Here is a 23,816-nt window from a genome sequence, read left to right as displayed (position 1 = left end):
TGGGGCAAAAGCGGTAAGCAGGTGCCGCCAAACCTGGAATGTGTGTATCTTTGTAGGAAGTGAGCGCACACCATGTGCCAGGACGTTATGAATAATGTGTATCCAAGACAGGACAAGTTGGTATCCTGTGCGCCTGCGCAGCTTTGGGAGCGCCAAGAAACCAGTTACTGAAATCCCCCTGCTCGAGACCTGTCGGTTCTGCTGTTCGGGCGCCGTCGTTTCAGACCTGAGCATCCACCCGTGACACCCAGCGAACCCAGGCCTGGTAGGTAACCACCACGCCCCCACTTTGCCTACACAGAGCTCGCCGGAGGCACCAAGACTGTAAGGTTACCCGCCAGGGCCGCTAGGGAACGAACCCTCTGACATAGCCACACCCCATATTTTACTAGGCCGCGTCTCCTTCGTTGGTGAAGGACTTAGTCCCGCCCCCTGGGGTGATGTCATCAGCCACGTATCACGTTTCTACGTGTCTCCAGCCTAAAAGAGGAAGTTACGCCAGGGATTCGCGAGTGTAAGCGACAGACCTGAAAGAATCTAGGCTCCCTGAGGAGAGGGGCGGTTAGACGGCATTGGAAGGCGCCGGAAGTGGTCGTGTCGGGGCGGAGTGGGAAAGGGGTTGGCCAGCCAGTTTATTTGGCTGCAGCTGGCGGCCCGGGAAGGGCGCTCTTTCCCTCCGCTCCGAGAGCCTGGCCCTGCCTGCGGGATTCGGTCAACATGGATTTCAGGGAAATTCTCATGATAGCTTCTAAAGCACAAGGAGTCAACAACGTACCGGTAAGTAACCGCAGGGACGCCCCTGTAGAAGGTCCTAATCTTCAAGTTCGGAATGTGTATCCGTCGGGTGGAACTTAAAGGCATCCGCCTCTCGGCTCCGAAAGGGGGAAAGACCTGCATTTACTTTTCCTGGGCACGGACTTCTGGAAACTCGGGGTGAAGATGGGCTGGCGACGAGGCAGAGCCTTCCAGCGAGTGGGTTTTGCTAGCTCAGTTACCCCTGCAGCAAGGACTTTGCGGTTTGGTTGTTTTAGAGTTGGGCGAGAGCTGATGAGTGGAGTCGTGCCTGGCACACAGTGGAATCTAGCGCTAGTAGTTTCTGGCTTCGGTATAAACTTCTGCCCAAAGGTTGGGAGGAAACATGTATGTTGGGAGATCAGGGATTTTAGAGACTTGGCCTGATTATACTTTTGGCTGGTTTTCCGCCGATTTTCGCATCAAACATTTAGTGATTTCCCGAACAAGTTCTCCAGATTTGTGGCTCCACCCACTTCACAAACGGGGTGGTTAAATTCTCTCCTAAGGACCACCTTTTGTGTTGGGAAGAGAAATTGAGCTGATTCCACGAAGTGCTTGGCTAATAGCATGGGTGAATTAGTTTTAGCTTCCGTTTACTTGTGGCCTTTCAGCTTTGTCTTTGTTTGAAATACAGGTTCCATTTGCTCAAGTAATGTTTGCCAATTCGGTAATCATCGAAGAGGTGGAGAGTACCAGGTTTGTGGGGTTGTAGCAGTTTTGCATAAACCAGTCATTTCTGGGTTCTCAGACGGTACCCACAGGACAGCTGTAAACCGAAAAATTGCTTTGTGATACCTGCGGTTTGAGCAGTGAGATGTAGAACAAACACGTACAGCTCTCTGTTAGAGTCAAATCAGCTGGAATTTATTGCGCTCTCACTGTGGTCTGCATTTCTTAGAATTTTGTGTATTGCAATTTTTTTTCTCTTCTGTACTGGTCTGATGCTGGCTTATTCTTTTACCCTTTTGAAAACATTGATCCGTAGATAGTAAAATGATTGGTAAATAAAACTGATGTCTATCAGTTTATTATCTGTCTAGCCATCTCCATCCCAAGTACTCTTAATCATTCCCTTCAGCCATGAGTCATATGCTATGCAGGTTGAAGTTCTGGGCTTTAAGCCTTTGACACCCTGAACAACAGAATTACTTTCTGCATCTGTAAATTTCCTAGACAAGTCGGTATTGAATCTGGTAATATTGGACCTTTGAATTAGGTCCATATTTAATTCTAGATTCCCGAATTTCAGTGGAGGTCAAAAATAGATGATGATACTAACTTTGATGCCCAAGAATGTTCTGTGGAAGAATTGAAGAGTTAGTAATTCCTTACTCTAAAAACCAATAGCTGCTGGAAGGAAAGCCGATATTCCTAGAGCAGAAGCAGATTTCAAAATATATTGTGTATATTTCAGAATATACACATTATCTATTGATCTATCAAAGACTGGAGGCAGAAGGGGAAAAACAGGTAAATTGGTGAGGTCATTCAAAATTTAATAGATGAAATACAGGCATATGTTATGAAAGCATGCTTTTTAAAAAATATTTTTATTTATTTATCTTTAGAGGGGAAGGGAAGGAGAGAGGGAGAGAAATATCAATGTATGGTTGCCTCTGCCGAGAACACACAATGTATCATGTGTCCCCTGCTGGGAACTGGCCTGCAACGCAGGTATGTGCCCTGACTGGGAATTGAACTGCGATCCTCTGGTTCGCAGGCCCGTGCTCAGTCCACTGAGCTACACCAGTCAGGGCCAAAAGCATGCTTTTTTATCTGCCTCAAAAAGTTAGTAAGCCTAGATGTTGATTTAGTTAGCAGCATTATAATCCTTATCATTTTATATCACATGAAGGTAGAGGTGATATCACATTATCACCTATTACATGTGATGTATCACAAAAGAAACTGTTCAGGAATAGAGCAAGACTTTAGTTAAATTTAACCCATGACGATCGTGGTTCGATTCCCAGTCAGGGCACATGCCTGGGTTGCAGGCCAGTTCCCCGCAGGGGCCAGTTCCCAGCAGGGGATGCACAAGAAGCAACCATACATTGATGTTTCTCTTCTTCTCTCCGTCCCTCCCCCTCTAAAGAAAAATAAATAAAAATATATATAAAAAATGCGGACTTTACTGTAGAAAATATCTTTAAAAAAATTTTTAACCCATGATCTTGCATCAACCTGATTCATCTAACTATTCTAAGTTATATTCTTCATCAGCTCAAAGTCTAGCCTTTAGAGCACACCATCTGTACAAACAGTGTATAATAATAAGGCCCAGGTAAATGTTTTCTTTCTGCAGGATTCTTTTTCCTTTAAAGTCGACTAGAGAAAGAGATAACATTCTTACAAAATAATGTATTTTTAAATTTTTGGACCATTGTAAAACAGAATGTTAACACATACCTATATGCCTACACCTCATATATAACATACATTAATATTTTGCCATTTTCATATTTTTAAAGAAATAAAGCCTAGTTCATACACCTAAAAAGTCTCCCAGGCCCTGTTTCCTTTTTTAAAAACGATAACACATGGTACAGAGTAATAGAGATTCTTATTAAACAAGTATCCTCGTAAACCACCATCCAAATCAAGAAACATTATTTCAAGCCACATACACCCTGCTTGACATTAACTTTACTGATTAATTGGTATTCTGAGAACTACAGTTTGCAGCCATAGCACCATCCCTCTCTGGTGCATAGTTCCTTTTTTCTTTTTAGCCATCTTCTCCCCCACCTTCCACTTGACTCCTATCAGACCTGATGTTCCGAATTAGTCCTCATGGTTCCTATGTCAGACCTTCACTGCAGAAAGATACTGCTGTTGATGATTAGAGTAAAATTTAAGGGAGGCTAAAATCTAAAACACCTGTACAGCCACTTTGACCTCTTTGCAGGGCTTTATTTTTATTTTCAAGAGATGTCTGTTGAATCTGGCTTGAGAAGCAATGAACATTTCCCTAATGGAACATCTTTCTTTTTTCTGTTGTTTCTTTTTAAAAGAATTAGTTATTTTTATAATGTTTTCATTAAAACATAAAAAGGATTGCATCATGCCTAGACATATTAGGCATGCTATGTTCCCAGTGGAAAACTGAGTACAGAATAACAGCTGGTCAAGGTGATGTAACCAGGCATTGTCATTAACTCTGTTTATATTTAAAGGAGAAAAGACATTTTTTGTCCCTGACTTCCTCTAGGAAAAACAAAGCAGTTGTCTTATTTTGATAGAATAGCTTAGAATATGGATTCTTCTAGGTTTCAAGTAGCTATAATTAATGGCTTGTAGTGCATGGTCTTTATCACAGTGAGACTGTGAAAATCATCCCAAACAAGATACCATAGCTCTGATGTGAACCTCAAACCAAAAGGGGAAGCCTTTCTGTGGTACCAGATATTATAAAGATATTGGGGGCTGTGGCTCCTTACGGAGAAAAATACAGGTACTGAAAATGGAGCCCAGGAACTTTAACTGGGATGGCAGTTACAGATGTCTTCAGGAAACAGATGGATATTGTAAATTCTTGAAGTGGTCTGGATATAAAATGATAGGTGCCAAAGCTCCACGTATTCCAAAGAAGCCTACCATTTACTACAATAGTTATATTTCCCTTTAAAGAACAGTATGGCCCTGGCTGGTGTAGCTCAGTGGATTGAGCGCAGGCCTGCGACCAAAGGATCAAAGTTCGATTCCCAATCAGGGCACATGCCTGGGTTGCAGGCCAGTTCCCAGCATGGGATGCACGAGAGGCAACCATACATTGATGTTTCTCTCCTTCTCTCCTTACCTTCCCCTCTAAAGATAAATAAATAAAATCTTAAAAAAAAAAACAGTATGGGCCAACAAAAATGTTTGTGCAGGGAGTGACTTTGTAACCCTTGATCTGTTGGGTTAGCCAAAAAGTTCATTCCGTTTTCCCCATACAATGGCTCTAGTAGTGCTTAGTTGTCTTAATTTCATTTGAAACAATTTTGTTGGATTGTATTGCAACAATCAGTGTCATATCAGTGTGCATGAAATAATTATCAAAATTGGTGATTTTTTTGTGTAGCTATTTTAATATTGAAGATGGAAGAAGATACCCAACATTTTCGGTGTATTATGCTTTATTATTTCAAGAAAGGTAAAAACACAACTGAAAAGCAAAGATTTGTATATGGAGGAGGTGCTATGACTGATGGAATATGTCAGAAGTGGTTCGCAAAGTTTCTTGGTACTATTGGCATATTGGCCAAATAATTCTTTGCTGTGGGGCTGTCTTAAGCATTGAAAGATGTTTAGCAGCAACCCTAGCCTCTGCTCACTAGAAGCCAATAATAGCACAGGGGTGTCACACTCATTTTCACTGGGGGCCACATCAGCCTCTCAGTTGCCTTCAAAGGGCCAGATAGAATTTCAAATCCTTAACAGTTAAGGGAGTAGTTATATTTCTACAGTCCTAAAATTATTTTGGCCCTTTAAGGGTAACTGCGAGGCTGATGTGGCCCCTGGTGAAAATGAGTTTGACACCCCTGCAATAGTGGGGAATACCCAACATACTCAGGATATCCAAATCAATGAAATTATTGGGGAAAATGAAAAATGTGTCTTTTATTTTATGGAAAAAACTAAACGGACTTTTTGGCCAACCCAGCACAATCATTTATAACTGGATTGCTCTCCACTCTTGGATCTGCCCATGATTCACCCAGTGCCTGGTGCAGCTTTGGATTTCTAGCATGGAGCAGTATTTCCCAACCAGTATTTTAGGGAAAGGGTCTTGGAGAAACCACTGCCCCCACAGGCATTGTTATTTCCTTCCTCATCATTACCTAGATAATCTTTCTGAATAATAATGGCAAAAGCAATGAATATTTATAGTGCTTACTCTGTGCCAGGCACTGATCTAAGCACGTTATATACATATTAATTTAGTCACTATTATAACCCTATAAGAAAAGTTATTTTACAGATGAGGAAACTGAGGCCCAGAGAGATGGAGAAACTTGTCCAGAACCACACAGTTAATGAGTGAGTGACATGGCAGACTGGCTCCAGAGTTCTTGTTGTTAATCTTGAGCCTTTGTTGAATGAGGAGAATATATTAGATACAGGGTGGAAAGGAAGGTTGTCATCTGTACAGCCTGAACCACTGAACCCGCCCAGCTCCCTGTCCCCAACCCCAGGCTAATATAGTCTTTAAGCAGTAACTCAGTTAGTTTTATTTATGACACTTCTCAGTGTATACTGTACTCTACCAGTATATAGTAAAGTCTGATAGGAGATTTACACAGCATTTGAAACTGGTAGAGAAATTTCCAGCCTATTAGGGGTAGTGCTTGCATGGTTAGCAGAAAGGGCCTGAGGGTAAAGGAAGATCCAGTGGTGGATCTGTTTGAGGTAAGGGCACTGTCCGAGAGGTAGGTTGAAATTAGGGATGGGCCTTTAAGACTGAGGTCAGAGCCCTGCTGGGTGTGGCTCAGTAGATTGGGCATTGTGCTGCAAACCTAAAGTTAGTGGGTTCTATTCCTATCAGGGTACATCCCAGGTTGGGGGCGTGCAAGAGGCACCCAGTCGATGTTTCTCTCCCTTTCTTTTCCCCCTTTCCCCTCTCTAAAAATCACAAATGAAGGTCTTTAACATTAAAAACAAATACTTAAGAAAGAAAAGATTGAAGTTAGAGGTAGAGATGTAATTGTTGGAATTAAATTACAAGTGAGGCATGTTGTAGTGGTAACACTCTTGGACCCACATCAGACCTAAATTCAAATTCACGGCTGTCTGCTATAAACCAGAAGTGCATGGTTGTCCTACCTGGAACATTTCTAATATACAGGTTGGACTAGAGGCTCTGAAGTACCTATCTGATATTCTATTATCAGATATATTATAAACACAGTGATACTAAATTATACATTTAATGCAATAGCAATCTTGAATAGCATACTTTCTGATTGTTTTATTTTTCACCCTCTTAGCTACCCAGCTGAACATGCATGGTGCAAACCATTGGTTTTCTAGGCCTGCATTCATTCCCTATGATGTTTTGAGATTGTAGGAATTGTGTGGCTATTCAAATTAGGAATATATTCTTTGAATATTCTTAACTCCTAATTCTAACCAACAATAGATCTCTAATGTATGTAAAACCATTGGGAAATTTATATCTTCTACAATTATAACAATATGTTACTCTTGAGTGAAGAACAGCTTGCAAGAAGGGATTGACTATTGATTCCAACATAACGTATTTGGTGAACACATATTTCCAGACTGAAAGCTCCAAAAGAAAAAGCTTCTTTTTTTTCTAAATTTCCTTTTTATTGAATTTATTAAGTGAAACTGGTTCACAAAATTATACAGGTTTCGGGTGCATAGTTCTATAACACATCATCTGTACATTGTATTGTGTGCTCACCACCCCAAGTCAGGACTCTTTCCATCACCATTTATCCCTCCTAAACCTCCTCCATCTCCCCCCAGTCCCCTAATTTTCTTAGTATGACTCTGGCAGTGTAGTCTCAACACAAGGAACACATGTTTTAAAACTGCTTAATGTCTTCTAGGTCTGTTGGCTTTAGAATTACAAATCTTGGCAAAATCTCTGATACTGTATTTAAATGGCATAAGCTTTACTGTTGTGGATCATTCATTGGAGTCCAGCAGAATGACTGAGTTGGCTTACAGTATAATAAAATGAAAGAAACTCTTGTCCAGCTGCTTTTCATGAAGCTCAAACAATGAAGCAGCCTGGTGCCTTGAATCAGATTCAGAGTTGGTGGGTGCATCGTGATGTGCTGCTGCAAGAGCTAAATGTGACCATCTGATGCAGGGGAAAGTGCCAAATGGTTCTTCTGCTTTTTAAATAGAATATAATGCAATCCCAGCCTGAGGCTTTCTGCGACATTTTCATTGAGATGTACGAGGGGGGACCCAAATAAACCTGGAATTTATTTATAAAAAATTGTGTATTTATTCTCACATGTTTAAACTTCAGTTTCAAAGTGCTCTCCATTTGATGTAATACACCTATCAAGACTTTTTCCCACTGCTCAGAACAGTCCTTGAACTCATCGATTTTGATGCCTTTTGGTGCTTCTGCCGTTTTTTTGTTTCACCTCTTCCACATCAGCAAAACATTTCCCTTTGAGGACTTTTTTCATCCAGGAAGACGAAAAAAGTCGCTCAGGCAAGGGTGGGACACAGGGGTCATGCCATTTTTGGTCAAAAAGTGCTGAACACTCAGTGAGATGTGAGCAGGTGCACTTGTAAATCACCCATCATGAAATGGGCAAATGTGTTGAAAGAATCTTAAAAGCCCTGGCTGGCGTAGCTCAGTGGATTGAGCGCGGGCCTGAGAACCAGAGGATCGCGGTTCGATACCCAGTCAGGGCACATGCCTGGGTTGCAGGCCGGTTCCTTGCAGGCCAACTACCAGCAGGGGATGCACGAAAGGCAACCATACATTGATGTTTCTCTCCCTCTCTCCTTCCCCTCTAAATATAAATAAATAAATAAATAAATAAATAAATAAATAAATAAAAATTTAAAAAAAAATTCACTGAAGCCAAACACAGCCTGTCGCACCACCACCAGCTGGTGCACTGATACAGGTGGGTTCTAGAACACTCACCTAGCAGGGGAAGCCTGTACTACATGGGGCCTGCCCTCCAGAAGATAACTGTTTTTTGGGGAGGGTCCCCCATCATAATTCACATACCATAAAACCTGCCCATGGTTTTTAGTATATTCACAGTTCTGCAACCATCACCAGTATCTGGTTCCAGAACATTTTCATCATCCTCAAAAATAATCTCTTACCTTTCAGCAATCACTTCCCACCCATCCCCCTCTCCTGTTAACCCTGGCAGCCACTAATACACTTTCTGTCTCTGTGAGTTTACCAATTCTGGGTATTTCATGTAAATGAAATCACATACCTAGGGTGGCATTACATAAGGTGAAATGCATAGGCCATGAATAAATAAGTAGAAGTGATTATATAAAAGTATATGATTTTTTATTTTGAAAATCTACATTAATTTTTACTTGACTGTATTATTAAGTTTGAAAATAGACACCTTCAAAGGCCAAGAGAATACCTTTTGGAGAATGCTCTGTAAGCTGGTTCCTAACATCTTTGAACTGATAAATTATATTTCTCTTAATTAAAATTAAGAGATAATTAGTTTCTGTAACCATTAAATGTTTCAACAAGGGTATCATTTTAACTCTTCTGGAGTGAAAGAAAATCGTAGAACTTAAAAAATGGCAATGATGTGTGTAAATTGAAGTGGTGGGAAATAATTTTATTCTGTAGTCAGTGCTGACTTTTCTATTAACTTATAAAAAGTGTGGTTTTTTTTCCTCTAATAAAAACTTTAAAAGAAAAAAGTGAAATTATACGCAACATGGCTGTGATGGTCAGTTTTGTGCTAGGTTTTGGAATTTTTTAAATTTATTGATTTTAGAAAGAGGGAAAGGGAGGAGAGGGAGGGAGAGAAACATCAATTTGTTGTTCTATTTATTTATGCATTCATTGGTTGGTTGGTGTAATGTGCCCTGACCAGAGATTGAGCCTGCAACTTGGCATAGTGGAACCCAAGACGCTGTAACCAGGGCAGGAATTCCTTTCTGAGTAAATCTGAGTTTCTGTTTCTTCCTTGTGCTCTGCCTTTCCTGTATTTATGTTCTTAGTTTGTTTCCTCGTGTGCAGTGCATGTAGCCCTGGCTCTACCATGATTTTAGGTGATGCACCAATACTTTTTACTCTAATAGTTTTTAAAAATAGTTACATATTTTGGTAGGATTTAGAAAAATATAACTAGCCGTCTAAGCTGGTAATTTCATAGATATTATTACTGGAGGTAAAGCTGTAATAGTAAGTCATGGTGTTAGGTCTACAGATTTTCTTCCTTTTTAAAAAGATTTTATTTATTTTTAGAGAGGGAAAGGGAGGGAGAAAAAGAAGAGAAACATTAATGTGAGAGAGCAACATTGATTGGCTGCCTCTTGCATGCACCTGACCCAGACAGAACTTGCAGCCCAGGCATGTGCCCCATCCTGGAATCCAGTCTGAGACCCTTTGCTTTGCAGGACAACACTCAACCAGCTGAGCCAAACCCAGCAGGGCAGGTCTACGAATTTTCTTAAAATTAATAAATAACGATACAGGTGGTATACCAGAAAGGAAAGAATCATGAAAGTAGAATGTGAATGACCGAAGCTTGGTAAACAGTGTTAAGTTGCACCCACTGACATTGTTTTCCCTTCATTTGCCTTTATTCAGCAAAGAGTAGCTTTTCTTCTAGTCATAATCCCATTAGCTATCTCTTAAAGTCCCAGGGTAAGAAGAAAGGTGTCTGTCCTGAAATCAAATTAGGAAGTACTTACTGCTTAATATGTAAATAACAAACCAATCCTATTTTAATTAACACAGATGTGTTAATTGGTATTTTTCTGTGGGAAACATGCTTTGATTTGGCAGATGAATCTATGGACTGTACAGTTGGCAGGGACAGGAAAGTCTTAAGTCTCAGCAAGAAAAATCTACCCTTCTTCTTCTGGTGGAGTGAGTGTATGCACCTCTGCTTACAAATCCATGTATGTCCTTATGCAACTTGATTCCTACTCATGGTGGTCCTTCCATTATGAAACAGTGACCTTCTTGTCTATGTTTGAGGTTCCTGTAAACCAGGACAATGGTATATACCTAGTTGGTAAGCAGAGTGCTCCTTCTCAGTCTTCTTTTACCTCTTCTTTTCTCCTCTAAGTGTTGGGCCCCAATCTAGTACAGGAAAGGTCTACAACTATTTACAAAGGTAGGGATTTCTTTAAAAAAGGAATCTCATGAAGACTCAGCCAAGAGGACTAGGAAAGAACTCTGGATGTCTCTTGGGATTTCTCTTTGTCAGGGATGTGTCAGTCCTTAGCATTGTCATCACGAAGGATTTGCAGGTTGATTAGGGTGTGCTTCCTTGGCTGGCTGCTTCATTGGTAGACTGACTTAGCTGGAACTTCCAGCCTGTTTCAAGATGTCTTGTATTTGGCAGCCATACGGTAAGCATGGATCCTTTGGCTTTCCACCAAGAATTTCGTATACACTTTGGGAATCCCTTTTTGGTTCCTGAGTAGCTGAATTTTTTTTCAGAGGGTAGTGTTTCTTTTTTTAACTAGTACAGCAGTAGGTTAAATGGATAAAAATGTTATTCTCTCTAATAAGACAAAAGAGGGAGGGCACTTTAAAAATCTTTATTCCTGGCCCATAAATTTAATGTGGGATGATCCTGGAGATGAGTCATCTCAGTCTGTTATTATCTCTATTATCATACTTCTTTAATGATAATTACTTACAAAATGGAAATGTTTGTCTTTTCATAGTTCAAATGAACAGTATTCTAGTGTTAGTCATTTCCCAATGTGGTTACATTAAAAGTGAAGCCCCGAGAAATTCTGTCTGTGCCAGGATGTTAGTACTTTCTGGGTGGTCAGAGTAAAATCTCAGTGTTCCATGTTGTAAGCAGAATAACCTGTGTAGCCATGAGTAAAAAATCAGCTGGAGTAGGGTGCTCAGGAAAGAACATAGCTGTGAGGAATAATTTTTACTGCTAGTTTGAAATATTGGACTTTGAAATGCTTAGAGAAGAAGGCTGCTCTTTTGTTTGTTTGTTTAAGATTTTATTTATTTTTTAGCCAGAGGAGAAGGGAAGGAAAAAGCGAGGGAGAGAAACATTGATTGGTTGCCTCTCGCAAGCCCTCAACCTGGCCTCCAAACCAGGCCTGTGCCCTGATGGGGAATTGAACCAGTGACATTTTGATCAGTGGGACAACACCCATCCTGCTGAGTTACACCAATCAGGGTGAAGGCTGACTTTTACACCAGAATTTTTAAAGTCTGTTCTAAGTGGTGATTGATTTTTTTTTTAACCCCCCAGTCCAGGTACCTTTTTGGGATAATAGCCTAAAAATAATGTTTCTCTGAATTTTTCATTTATGCATCATTTGGGTAGTAACAGAGAAGCTCTTTACATAAAAATAGCCTTTCGTAATCATATTTAATCTGAAATTTTATGGCTAAGCTTTAATGTGGGTTATATAATCTCAATTATTCAGATTAGTTTTTTCAGTCAACACTTAGCCCTCTCTATTGCCTGGCAAAGTGCTATATACTGATAGACAATATATTGTTTGAAGTTAAATTATTGGTAACTTTTACTGTTGTTTTTTGTTTCTTTTTTTAGAAAAGGTATAGTTTGGCAGTGGGTCCTCCCAAAAAAGACCCAAAAGTTAAGGGTGTTCAATCAGCAGCTGTGCAAGCTTTTCTCAGAAGAAAGGAAGAGGAGCTCAGACGAAAAGGTATGTTATCTATTGCCTTGCTCTTAGTTTTAAAGCCTTCCACCTTCACAGCTACCTTGTACCAGCCGGTGGTGGATGCTTATAATAATGCAACAGGATAATGGGTTTGCTGCATATGTGTGTGAGTCAACTGCATAAATCACCTGTGTTATGTCGATCATTTGCATGGATGTTATCTCTTATTTCCTCTTAAATAAAAGCTTTTTGGGAATAGTGACCCTATCTTCTAATTGGCCATAGTAACCCCAATAAGAACTCTGTTCCTTGACCTTGGTTCTGAATCTGTTTCTAACCTATTTTGTATTTTAATTTAAAATTATTATTGAAAGTGCTATCTAAAAGATTGAAATAGAGGCAATTTTTGAAAACCAGTAAACTCAAGAAGTAATTTCACTTCATGAAGATGAAAAGGAAACTGACTCAGGTTTAAGTATTCATTGCGTCATTATAACAACTGCTAAGTGGGTACTAATGTTCCCTTAACTTGGTATATTTATTCGGTATGAACTGTTTTCTATATTTAAAGCTAAAAGCCAAGTCTCTCACTTGCTTAGTCATATAGAAAAACCCATATGTGACCCACTTATTATGTTAAGATGACTCAGTTGATACTTGTTCAAGTGACTTCCTCATTTGATTCCTAGATGTCCTCAGACTGTATTGTTTCAAACTAAGTGTTGCTTATGTTTTGGCCACCTGCTGATTTCAGATGAACAAGCTGCTATCTTGAGATCTTGAAATGTGTTCTTTTTTTGTCCCCTTTAGCCTTAGAGGAGAAAAGAAGAAAAGAACAACTAGTGAAAAAGCGAATTGAGCTAAAACATGACAAGAAAGCAAGAGCTATGGCCAAGAGGACAAAGGATAATTTCCATGGTTACAACGGGATTCCTAGTGAGGAAAAGTCAAAGAAGAGACAGGCAATGGAAGGCCACACTAGTCAGGGAACAGACCAAGAGTACGAGATGGAAGAAGAGGATGAATTCTTAGAATACAATCAAGCAGCATCAGAGCAGGAGTCTGAGGAAGAGCAAGAACCTCCCAAAGTTGAAAGCAAACCAAAGGTCCCCCTTAAAAGTGCCCCACCACTCATGAACTTCACTGATCTACTGAAGCTGGCTGAGAAAAAGCAGTACGAACCAGTTGAAATCAAGGTAGTGAAGAAAACAGAAGAGCGGCCTATGACTGCACAAGAACTTAGGGAGCGAGAATTTCTTGAACGAAAGCATAAGAAGAAGAAACCTGAGGCAGATGCAAGACTACCTCCAACCAAAAAGGCACCCTCTCAGAAAGAAAGTGTGGGCACAAAACTTAGCAAAGTTTCTGGGGACAAACGTCCTTCTTCCAAAGGTGCTCCCCTTCCTCACGCTGGGAAAAAATCCAGACCCAGCACTGCTGATGAGAAACACTTGGGTGTGTCTTCATCCAAATCCATGCCAAGAGAGAGGACCAAAGTGGGATCCGGCAGTTGCTCCCAACCCCCGCTTCGTGTAGGCCATGACAGACCCGTTTTCAATGGGGCTGGAAAGATCCACTCAAACACTTATTCACCAAGTGTCCCAAAGACTTCTGCTAAAGGGACTCAGAAATCTGCTACTGAGCACAAAGCCAAAAAATCTCCTCCGCATCCTAGCCATTCCAGGCCTGGGCCCATGGTCACCCCACATAATAAGGCTAAGAGTCCAGGCAGTAGGCAGCCAGGCAGCAGCTCCAGCTCAGCCTCTGGGCGGCCCAGCATAGGGACTGCTCGGCCTATAGTTAGTTCTGGCTCCGTGCCTAGGCGCCAGAATAACAGCTCCAGCTCAGTACCTGAGCGATCCATCATTGGGACCAAGAGGCCAGCCAGTGACTTAAATCTTTCTGGACGGACTGTCAGTGCTACAAGCTGCCCTAGACGACCCATCAGTGGGCCAGGTACCTCTGGGAGATCTGTAGTCAGCTCTGGTGGTCCTGGGTGGCCTATGAATACTCCACATGACCTCCGACGACCAGTGAGTGGCTCAGTGCCCACCAGGCGGTCAGTCAGTGGCCCTGGGCATTCAATAAGTGGCTCGGTTCCAGCTGGACGGACTGTTGGTAGTTCAGGCCCTGGAAGACCAGTGAGCAACTTGGGACCTGGGCGAATAGTTAGTAGTAGCTCAGGACCCCCCTTGAAGCCCAGGTGCACTGTTGTCTCAGAAACAATTTCTTCCAAGAATATCATTAGCCGGCCCAGCAATGGACAGATGAATGGAATGAAGCCTTCCTTGTCTGGCTACAGATCTGCCCAAGGTAAAATTGCCCCTCGCCCTGAGAGTATTTATTTGCCACTAGGAAATTGGAAAACACTTTTTTATACACCAGAGACACTGTAATCCCTCTACGTACCCTTTAATGTTTTATGCTGCTAGAATCCTGATGTTTTGTCTGTCTTGTGCCTGAGAATTCTTGTAGTGATCATGACTTGGAAAAGTCTTTAGAAAGACTTCTTTAGCGCCCTCGGTGTTTATCCCTGTAATATCTCCAAGTGTGATAAACACAGCTTTGTGATTTTTGTAAGACAAAGACAGTATATGTGCCTCATATGGTTCAGTGAATGGATTCACCTTTTCATGAGACTAAAGAGACCAGTCTTCAAGTATTGGAGTGTATTTGTAAGCTTGAAGCCTTTTGGTACATTACTTATTCATCAGATGTTTAGTACCCAGTATGTGTCAGGTTTAAGACCACCCTTGTGTTTCTGCTCCTTATAGTGAGCAACATTAAGGCCCTAGCTACTAGCCTTTAGGAATCTCCTGTCCCAAAGTACAGGATCATTGGTGGCACCTCCTGGCTGCTAGGTCATAGTTTCTCCATGGTAGTGATTATTTGTTAAAGTGCTTGTTAGGCGCCACGGAGAATACAAAAAAAAAAAAAAAAGATTTTCATCCATGCTTTTAACTTCCGAATTGGGCTAGAATATTGGATCTCAACCAAGGATGATTTTGATCCCCAGTGAACATTTGGTGTGTCTGGGGGCAGGGATGCTACTGGAATCTACTAGACGGAAGGCAGGGATGCTGCTGTTATCCTAGAGTGCACAGGACAGCCTCCTCCTAACAACGATGTCAGGCCTGAAGTGTCAGTGCTGCCAAAGCTGAGAAAGGAGCCCTGAGCTAATGAGACAAGCCTGCAGATTAAAGTTATAGCAGAACAGTAGTGTCTGTAATCGAGGACTAGACAGCAGCTGTTCCCAGATGCTGGCCTACTGATTATTGCAAAACTTTTTAATCTGTCTTTTGGAAAAATGACAAAAATAAGGATATGTAGTGAGTTTTTCCTAAAGTCAGACTTTACTCAGTTTAAATAATCCATAATTCTTAGAATCTCTCCTACTTTATTGGACTGTTTAAAAATTTAATGAAATTATGGTGATAATAGTACCTTTGGTATCTTTGTGAAATTAAAAGTTAATGATCCTATGCTATTTGGTTTTTTTAAAAAGTTGCCAGTCTTTTAAATCCAGGAGAATTTTACTAAGCTAGAAAATGTAACAGATACTTCTCAGTAAGTCCTGGGATGTTCTGTTCCTCATGGGTATCGTGAAGCAGCAGGGATGGGGTCGGCACGGCTCCCTGCCATGCACTAGCCCGCCGCCTCTGGTTTTTGAGAACACCATCTTAATGAGTTCTCAAAATCTCAGTTTATGTAGAACTCTTTTGGGACTATTTTAGGGTTTTTTTTGGGGAGGGGCTATTTTAAGTTTTAATGCTCTTATAAATAATGGCTTTTCTATTCTTAGGTCCTCAAAGACGTCCCTACCCTACTGGTTACAAAAGGCAGCGAGACTATGAAGAGGAGGAAGATGACTATGACTCTGAAATGGAAGACTTTATCGAAGATGAAGGAGAATCTCAGGAAGAAATATCCAAGCACATTCGAGAAATCTTTGGCTATGACCGAAAAAAGTAAGGCTAAAGAAGATTTAGATATACTTTTTATTTTTAATAACTCATGCTAAGAGGAAAGGCATTGAATACAATTCTTAGTTAGGAATCTTTGCATGATTTAGATTTACTTCTTTGGCACTTAATATCTGAGAATTATGTAACTCAGAATTATTTGTGTAGTTCCTTGCATGACAGCCAAAAATTATCCCTTTTCAAACAGTTGTCTTTGTAAGATATATAGCTAATATGAGTGAAGCAGTGTGGTGTGGTAGAAATAGATTGGCTTTGAAATAAAAAAACCGTCCACAGAGCTATGTTGAAAGCTGGTCTGCTCTGACAGCTGCTTTTCTTTGGTGTAACAAACCTTGCACTTAAGTGTGGTCCCTGGACAGCAGTCTGGGACCAATAGCATTAATGTTATCTGGGAGCTTGTTAGAAATGCACGTTCTCAGGCCTCACATTGGCGCTCCTGAATCCAAATCAAATCAGCTTTATTAGGTTCCCTGGTGATACATACATTAAAGTTTGAGAAGTATTTAAAGATAGATCGTGGTTTGAATGAAGGTTCTACCACTTGCTAGCTAGGTAAACTGGAGTAAATTATTTCATCTGAAATGGCATTTGGAAGGATTAAAGGAGGCAGTGTTTCTGTGGAACGGAAAGGCTTTGTCATAGTGTCTGTCGGTCAACAATTGCTACCTCCTTCAAAGCCACGGAAAAGGAGTATGACGGCAACCCTATGGTTTGTTTTTGTTTGTGGGGGAGTTTGTTGGTTTTTTAAAGACATTTAGTAGAAGAAAGAACTGGATTAAAAATTAGATCTAAAAATCTAATCTAGCCCTGACTGGTGTGGCCCAGTGGGTTGGGCATCCTGCAAACCAAAAGGTCACGGGTTCGATTCCCAGTCAGGGTACATGCCTGGGTTGTTGGAACCTTCCTCAGCATTGGATTCAGGAATTGGGGGGTAAAAGGGCTCATTTAATGTCTCAGAAATGCACTTCTACTCATCTTCTGCCCACTCTACTCCTGGCCAAGCAAGGAGGAGTACTCCTAAATGTGTTTGATTTAGTTATAAAGATGATTTTTAAAATAATGATTTAGTTCCTTTAAAAAATTGAATTTTTGTTTTTAAAAGTTTTGATTTCCTCTTTCCAGATACAAAGATGAAAGTGATTATGCCTTACGTTACATGGAGAGTAGTTGGAAAGAGCAGCAGAAGGAAGAAGCAAGGAGGTAGGCACAAACATCACATTTTTATCCCGTGTGTAGACATGACCTACCTCTCCTTCCTGTTTGCTGCTTCGTTTGTACCATTGGGAGCAGGGGCTTTGGGCCACACAATTCTGAATTCCAGTCCTCCTCATTTGCTGTGGGGCTTTAGACAGATTCCTTAGCCTTTCTAAATCTTGTTTTCTTATTTGTAAAATGAGAACATACTGCTTTTACTGACAGACGGACTGTGAGGATTAAGACAATGTAGACAATGCTCTGTGCGGAGCCTCATCCACGTAGGCCCACAGGAACTGCTGGAGGCTGCCTCTGGTCCCGCCACAGCCTGTTCCTGTTTTTGTTCTCCGACCTGATTCCCTTTCCACATCAGACACGTCTCAGTCCTGCTCCCCGGGCCACTGCTGGCCTCCGGGCCTGGATGAGAGACTAGATGCCCTCCGATTCCCGTCTGGCTACCTGATAGCAAACTAATGATAATTTCTTAGGTAGCGGTAACAAGTGAAATAATTTGTAACTTGGTAAAATACTTTTGCCTTAGTCTCAACCCAGAATACTAAACCTTTTTCTCCCTCTCCTCCTCCCTCTCCTGTAACTAGGTATCAAACTTAAGTGTTGGGAAGGCACAGGCACAGAATGTTATTTTTGTATAAACGTTTCTTGTTCTTTATTTTTAAAAGCTATTGAGATCATTTCTATTCTGTTACTTTTGGGAATATTAAGGTATTTTCTGTTGAGCTTGCACCTGAGGTCTTTTTCCCCACTGTAATTTGAGTCAATGGCAGTGGTTCCTGGGAAAAATATTTCTGCTGATCTGTTTTCAGTGGTAAAGCCTTGAGGCATTTTGAGTGCGTAATACAGTCTATCTAAGCTTTCAGTCAAAATTTCATTCTTGCTTTTTAAAGAAAGTAGTAATTTTGTGTGTATTGACAAAGACCTTTCTTTTTCTTTTGGACAGTTTGAGACTAGGTATGCAAGAGGACTTGGAGGAGATGAAACGTGAGGAAGAAGAAATGAAATGCCGAAAGGGCAAGAAGCTGAAAAGGCATTAGCTGCTGCTTTTATTTATTTTTGTGAAATTCTGGAGACACTCTGCTGCAAGGAAGTCCTGCCTTCTGACTGAAGAAGCCCCTTTATCATTTTAGATTTATACTTGGGTCCTAAGGAGAAGGAATGCATACTGTATATTTCGAGCATGAAGTATTTTCAAATACTTTCCAGGGCGAAATCTGTAATGCAGATGACAACCTGCCCAGTGAGTACTCTTACGAGGCAGGTGCCGGCCTTGACCCTGATGAGCTATGCACTCTAGTGTGGGGCTACTCGACAGTCAGCCGATCTTCCCCGTTCCTTTGCTAGGTGAGAAAGGAAAAAAGATTGCTTCTGACTTCCATAATTCTGCTGATGCGTGGGTGGGGCAATGGCCGGCTCCCAAACTTACTTTCTTTTTATAAGGAACCTGGCCCTTCCACGAATGTTGCCAGCAATAAAGTGACCTGTCCTAATCTTTGCGTTTGGATTGAGAACTTGAAAATGTAGAATAGGCTTTATAATGATCAGATGGAAGTCATCTGTGACTTTGAAGTAAAAAGTAGAATAAATTATATTGTATTCTGTATTCATAGATTGGATGCTGAGCATTCCTATTTGCTAATTTAGGTGATTAGGCAATTTAAAAATTCTCAAGTTAAAATACAAGTTATGCCATTTAGTATAAGAATGTTCTTTTTCAAGCTTTCCTTTCAGATTTATTATAAAATAGACAATGTCATTTCTGATTTTTATCTAAAAATTCATTTTTATATTGAAGAAAATATTTTACTCAAAAATTAGAGTTGGAAAAGTAATAGTTTAAAAAAATAAGCAAGTGACATGTGAGGCTGCCCTACTCCCCATCCCCCACTGTAAAGCTACTTTGCAATCCAAGGTGCCCTTGTATCCCTTAATGTTAATGACTTTGCATTTTTATCTTAAAATTCCTTAGCAATTAATGGCAAAAACCAAAAACTAAATTCATGTGTGTCAAGAACACCCCTTTCTCTTTTTGCTCATATTGCACTTTTATTTCAAACTATGCACTGTGAAGAGATTTTTTGCCCCCCAGGTGGAAAAGGTGTTCCTTATACTGGGCTGTGTTCCACCTTTCTTCAAGTCCTAGCTATAGACTTGCTATCTCTTAAGCCTCAAATCCAAGCAGTTCCACTCAGGCTGACTTAGGTTCTGGCTGGAGAGAAGCCAAGTCTTAAGGAAAGTCAGCAACAGAAAATGAGATGATAATGGAGAGCATTTGTCCATGATTCTAAATGTGGAGGGTTGGGAACAGTGGGACATAAGCTAATAGAACAGCTCTACAATATTGTGGCTATTTAAGCCACTGGGTGGTGAAGATTAAGAAAGAGAAGTTGTTCTACAAAAAGAATCCTTATTCTCCAAGTTTGAGCACTACAGATGACCATCACCTGCCTTCCTTCATGGGTCAGCCATGGGACCCAGTCCCTTAAAATTCTGACCCATTTTGAATTGACTTTCAAACTCTGAAAGTGCATGGGTTTAATTTTGAAGTTGAATCCAATGAAAGGTGTCGTCATCCCTAGGAAGAACACCCTTTCTAATGTTCCACACAGACTGTTACACTGGTGGCAGAAAACCCTATTAACGGCCTCTCACCCATCTCAGACGCCTTCAGTGAAGTTGGTGAAAGGGTTTAGTATGGGGTTCCGTGGGATAAACCGGGTTGGGAACAGCATTTCCTTTGCTGTCACTTAACGTGGTTTTTTCCCTCCACTTCAGAAGTTTTTGTTCTTGGATATATTTTTTTTCAATATTCTAAACTCTCTGATATTGGCAATTACAATCAAGTACTTGTTGCAGATGAAAGACTTTTGGTGGCTTAAATTAACTAGCACTTTACTCAGTGATATTGAGCAGCCATTTGTACAGAAAGGCACCATTGTGCTGGAGAAGTGGCAGAACTTAGTAAGGAGTCAGGCTGTGTCCTGTGTCTGTTACTTCTGAGCGCATTCCTTCTCTAATGTAGATGTTAGTTTTGCTATTATTTAACATCAACATTAAGGAAAAGGCACCTCTGTAGCTCATTTTTAAAAAAATTGAGTCAGGTTAGTTTTGGCCTTGTTTCCAAATGTGGTCTTCCATTTTGTTCTTCAATTCCTGACCACTCGTACAAAAAGCTCATAAACCTTTCAAGAAACTGGAATAGGCTGTTATTTTATCAAGGTTTACAAATTAATTGCATGATTTTTAATGTACCCTCTACTGTTCATTTTCAGATTTTCCTAAGTCAATATTTGAAGATGTGCCTTTTATTGGGTAATGCTAGTTCACGAATGTAGTAATGTTATTTCATAATTGTAATAATGTTACACGATCATGGGCGTGGTGCTCTAACAGATGATGTGAAAGGAAAAGAGTTTTCATAAAACTCATATGCCTCGGATTGCACAGTCCCACTTGCTTTTAATGTTGCTATGACAAAGCAAGGGGCACTTTCTTGTAAGGCTACTTTCAGAACTTTTCTTAGTATTTTCTCTAAGCTACAAATGCTGTTTCGTCCATCTGGAGGCCAGGGTACCACATGTCACAGGCAGCCTTACCTGTGTGCCATGAAAAGGTTCAAAGACTGTTAACAAAAAAGAAAGTCTATGGGAACTCAAAATTTTATGTTTTAAATGTAATCCCCAAGATTTTCTCCAAGAAATAATTGACCGTTTTTGTATTTTGTAACTTCAAAGCAGCTATTAGTACATTTCCGAGATGTAGCAGGAGACCAAAACATGTTTGGAAAGAGAATAAATCTATGAAGAGAGACTGGTTGGTTTATTTTCAATGTGCTGAATATATCAAACTACTATTTATTTTGTGCGTGTACGTGATGAGATAAATATTCAGGTGTTTAGTGAATAATTAAGAATTGGATATAGATTTCTTTGGAGCTATTAAATCCATCATTTTTATGTAATGGACGAATCAAGTTTAGAAACATTTATAGTTTAGCTTGTTAATCTGGTGCTGTTGACCTGCAAGAGAATCTACTTTTGCAAATATAGGTGAAAGTTTTACAATTTATGTATGAAGAAATTGTAGGCATTAAAAATATTTTATTGATACTTTCCCTGGTTTGCACTTATTGACCAAAACCTATATTCCTTATGTCATCGCCCTGAACACTTTTCCAGCTAGAATCCCCAGCAGACTCATCACACTTCAGAGATGGGGTTTGCCCCTTACACACTTGCCTCTGTTCATTTGCCTGTAGGCATTCGCGTCTGCTCAGTTCCTATCACGGATACCTGTCTCCCCACCAACTTACAGATGACATCCGGGTTAGGAGACTGTTTGGAGATATACTCTGAACTGGAGGGAAGAAGACTGGGTATAAACTTCTTATCAAGAAAAGCAGGCTCTGATCCCCTGTAATAAAAAGAGCCTGAGATGGCCGAGAAGATGAGTCCTTAGGAATATATTAAGCAAGCAAGCCCCCTTGACTGAAATTACAGCTCACCATACGTGCGGCAAGCAGGCACTTAATGAAATGTGTTGAGACTAGGTCGTAAATAACGAGACACTAGTATCCCAGGTTGAGAAATGACAGTTTTGCTTACGGATTTTTAATTCACAGTTCCAGAAAAAAACAAAAAGGGTAATCCACCCTTTCAGTGCATAGAGCCACTTGGAAATAGTTAAGCAAAACTGTACCAAATAGTCACCAATAAAATGTGTCCATAATCAAAAGGTCTGCTGGTGAGGGTGCATTTCTGGACATGAAACTATCAGTAATCCCCAAGCAGCCATAGAATGGGGACAGTATCACAGAGTTTACTTAAAAAGTATTTACTCCTGGTAGAGGTGTCCCTCCCTCTCTCCTTCCCCTTTAGGGTCAGAGAAAGCTCTAAGCCAGGGGTCCTCAACCTCCCTCCTCCTGGTCCATGAACTCGCATTACCATTGCCACCTGAGCTCCTCCTCATCTCCCACCCCCTCCCGGCCTGACCTCTGCCTCGTGACTCCCCTCCACCTGGCACCCTGGTCCATGGAAAAATTGTCTTCCACAAAACCGGTCTCAAGCCAAAAAGGTTGGGGACCACTGCTCTAAACCACTAGAGGGCTTATTAGGAATAACCCAGGGCTCACCCAAATTAATTGCATATATCATACTTACATTCCATCCTTGGTCTCATAAACTCAAACTGCATCACAATGAGGATTCAGCATTTGGCTTTTGTTTCTACATGTGCTGCCTGTATTAGCAGCAGTCAGTGCTAACAGAATCAGGGAACTTCTTGGCTATACAGGTGAGGGAGATACTCGAACCAAGAGATGACCAAGATCTTAGATATCCCAGCCTCTTCTTTGGCCCTTGTTGGGGACCGCCCTGCCTGGTTTCAGGAGGTGAACCCCCCCCCCCCCGCCCCATGGCTAAGGCTCAGTGAGCAACCTTCGGACCATAAGCCACTAAGGAGACAAAGCTTATCTTCCTGGCAGGAGCACTGCTTCTGCTCCTTTTTCCATAACTGGCCTGCAATGTTTGATCAGCTAGCCAATGATGGGTAAGATTCCCCAAGGGAGGAACCACGTAAGACAGGCATGATCATGTGGAGGCCCCAGGGAAGGACTTGGGGGGCTATGGAGAAAGGGGGTGATGGACCCTTGCCCCACCCCACCCCCCGGCTTTGACGAAGCCTGAGTCCTCAGTCTGTCTGGGAGAAGTCTCCAAGAATTCCTTGGCTATCTGCCTCCTCTGCCGGACTTCAGCCTGAAACAATAGCAGAGTGTGGAGCAGCCCTGTGCTGGAAAGGGCAGGCTCCCTGAGGTGATTAGGCCTGAGATCTTTCTATGTAAAAATCCTGTGAAACCTGCTTTGATAAAAGTGCTTTCATTCATATGATAAGGGTCTGAGCAGGAAATGAGTACGTCTCCCAAAGTTTCTGCAACCCCCTTTCCTGACAGACACTGACTCAGACTAAGCCCTCAGATGTCTCTGAAATGTTATCTACTGTTTGATCCTTGATGCCCTGTATTCCTGTGTATTACAACCCAGTAAAAGCCCCTGGAGGAAGGGGCTCCTGGCCCTTCCCCTTTGAGGGATCGGCCACCTCTCCTCCCCAAGCAGATCATGTCTTGGTGGTGTTTACTTTCATCCTGGCGGACAGGGGGGACTTGCAGGAAAAGTCGCCCTCACAGGCCCTTTTCCTTGGCACATAAAAGCATGCCAAGGAGTCCTGGCTGGTGTTGCTCAGTGGACTGAGTGCTGGCCTGCAAACCAAACAGTCACCAGTTTGATTCCCAGTCAGGGCACACGCCTGGGTTGTGGGCCAGGTCCCCAGTAGGGGGTACATGAGAGACAACCACACTTTGATGTTTCCCTCTCTCACTCCCTTCTCTCTAAAAAAGATTTAAATAAATAAAATCTTTTTAAAAAAAAAAAAAGCGGCATGCCAAGGAGAAGGCCTGGATCTTAATCTTCACTGCACCTCAGAGCTGTGTGGGTTGGTAAGTTACGACACACAACTTCATTTTGGCCACTTTGT

General features: G+C 41.3%; 1 protein-coding gene across 1 annotated transcript; it reads left to right on the top strand.

Annotated features, from left to right (window-relative positions):
* Window positions 1-498: 498 nt before the first annotated feature.
* SPTY2D1 (SPT2 chromatin protein domain containing 1) lies at window positions 499-21,397 on the top strand. The gene is made up of 6 exons (XM_037040362.1): window positions 499-777; window positions 12,027-12,141; window positions 12,907-14,409; window positions 15,899-16,064; window positions 17,202-17,279; window positions 18,232-21,397. The coding sequence occupies exons 1-6, from the start codon at window positions 718-720 to the stop codon at window positions 18,323-18,325; spliced, it is 2,016 nt and encodes a 671-aa protein (XP_036896257.1). The 5' UTR covers window positions 499-717; the 3' UTR covers window positions 18,326-21,397.
* Window positions 21,398-23,816: the final 2,419 nt, after the last annotated feature.

This window comes from Sturnira hondurensis, unplaced genomic scaffold (assembly GCF_014824575.4).
Source record: "Sturnira hondurensis isolate 20B ecotype Veracruz unplaced genomic scaffold, ASM1482457v3 Scaffold0002638, whole genome shotgun sequence".
NCBI classification, from domain to species: domain Eukaryota; kingdom Metazoa; phylum Chordata; class Mammalia; order Chiroptera; family Phyllostomidae; genus Sturnira; species Sturnira hondurensis.
The sequence above is the reverse complement of the archived record's forward strand: the minus strand, read 5'-3'. Positions and strand labels throughout refer to the sequence as shown.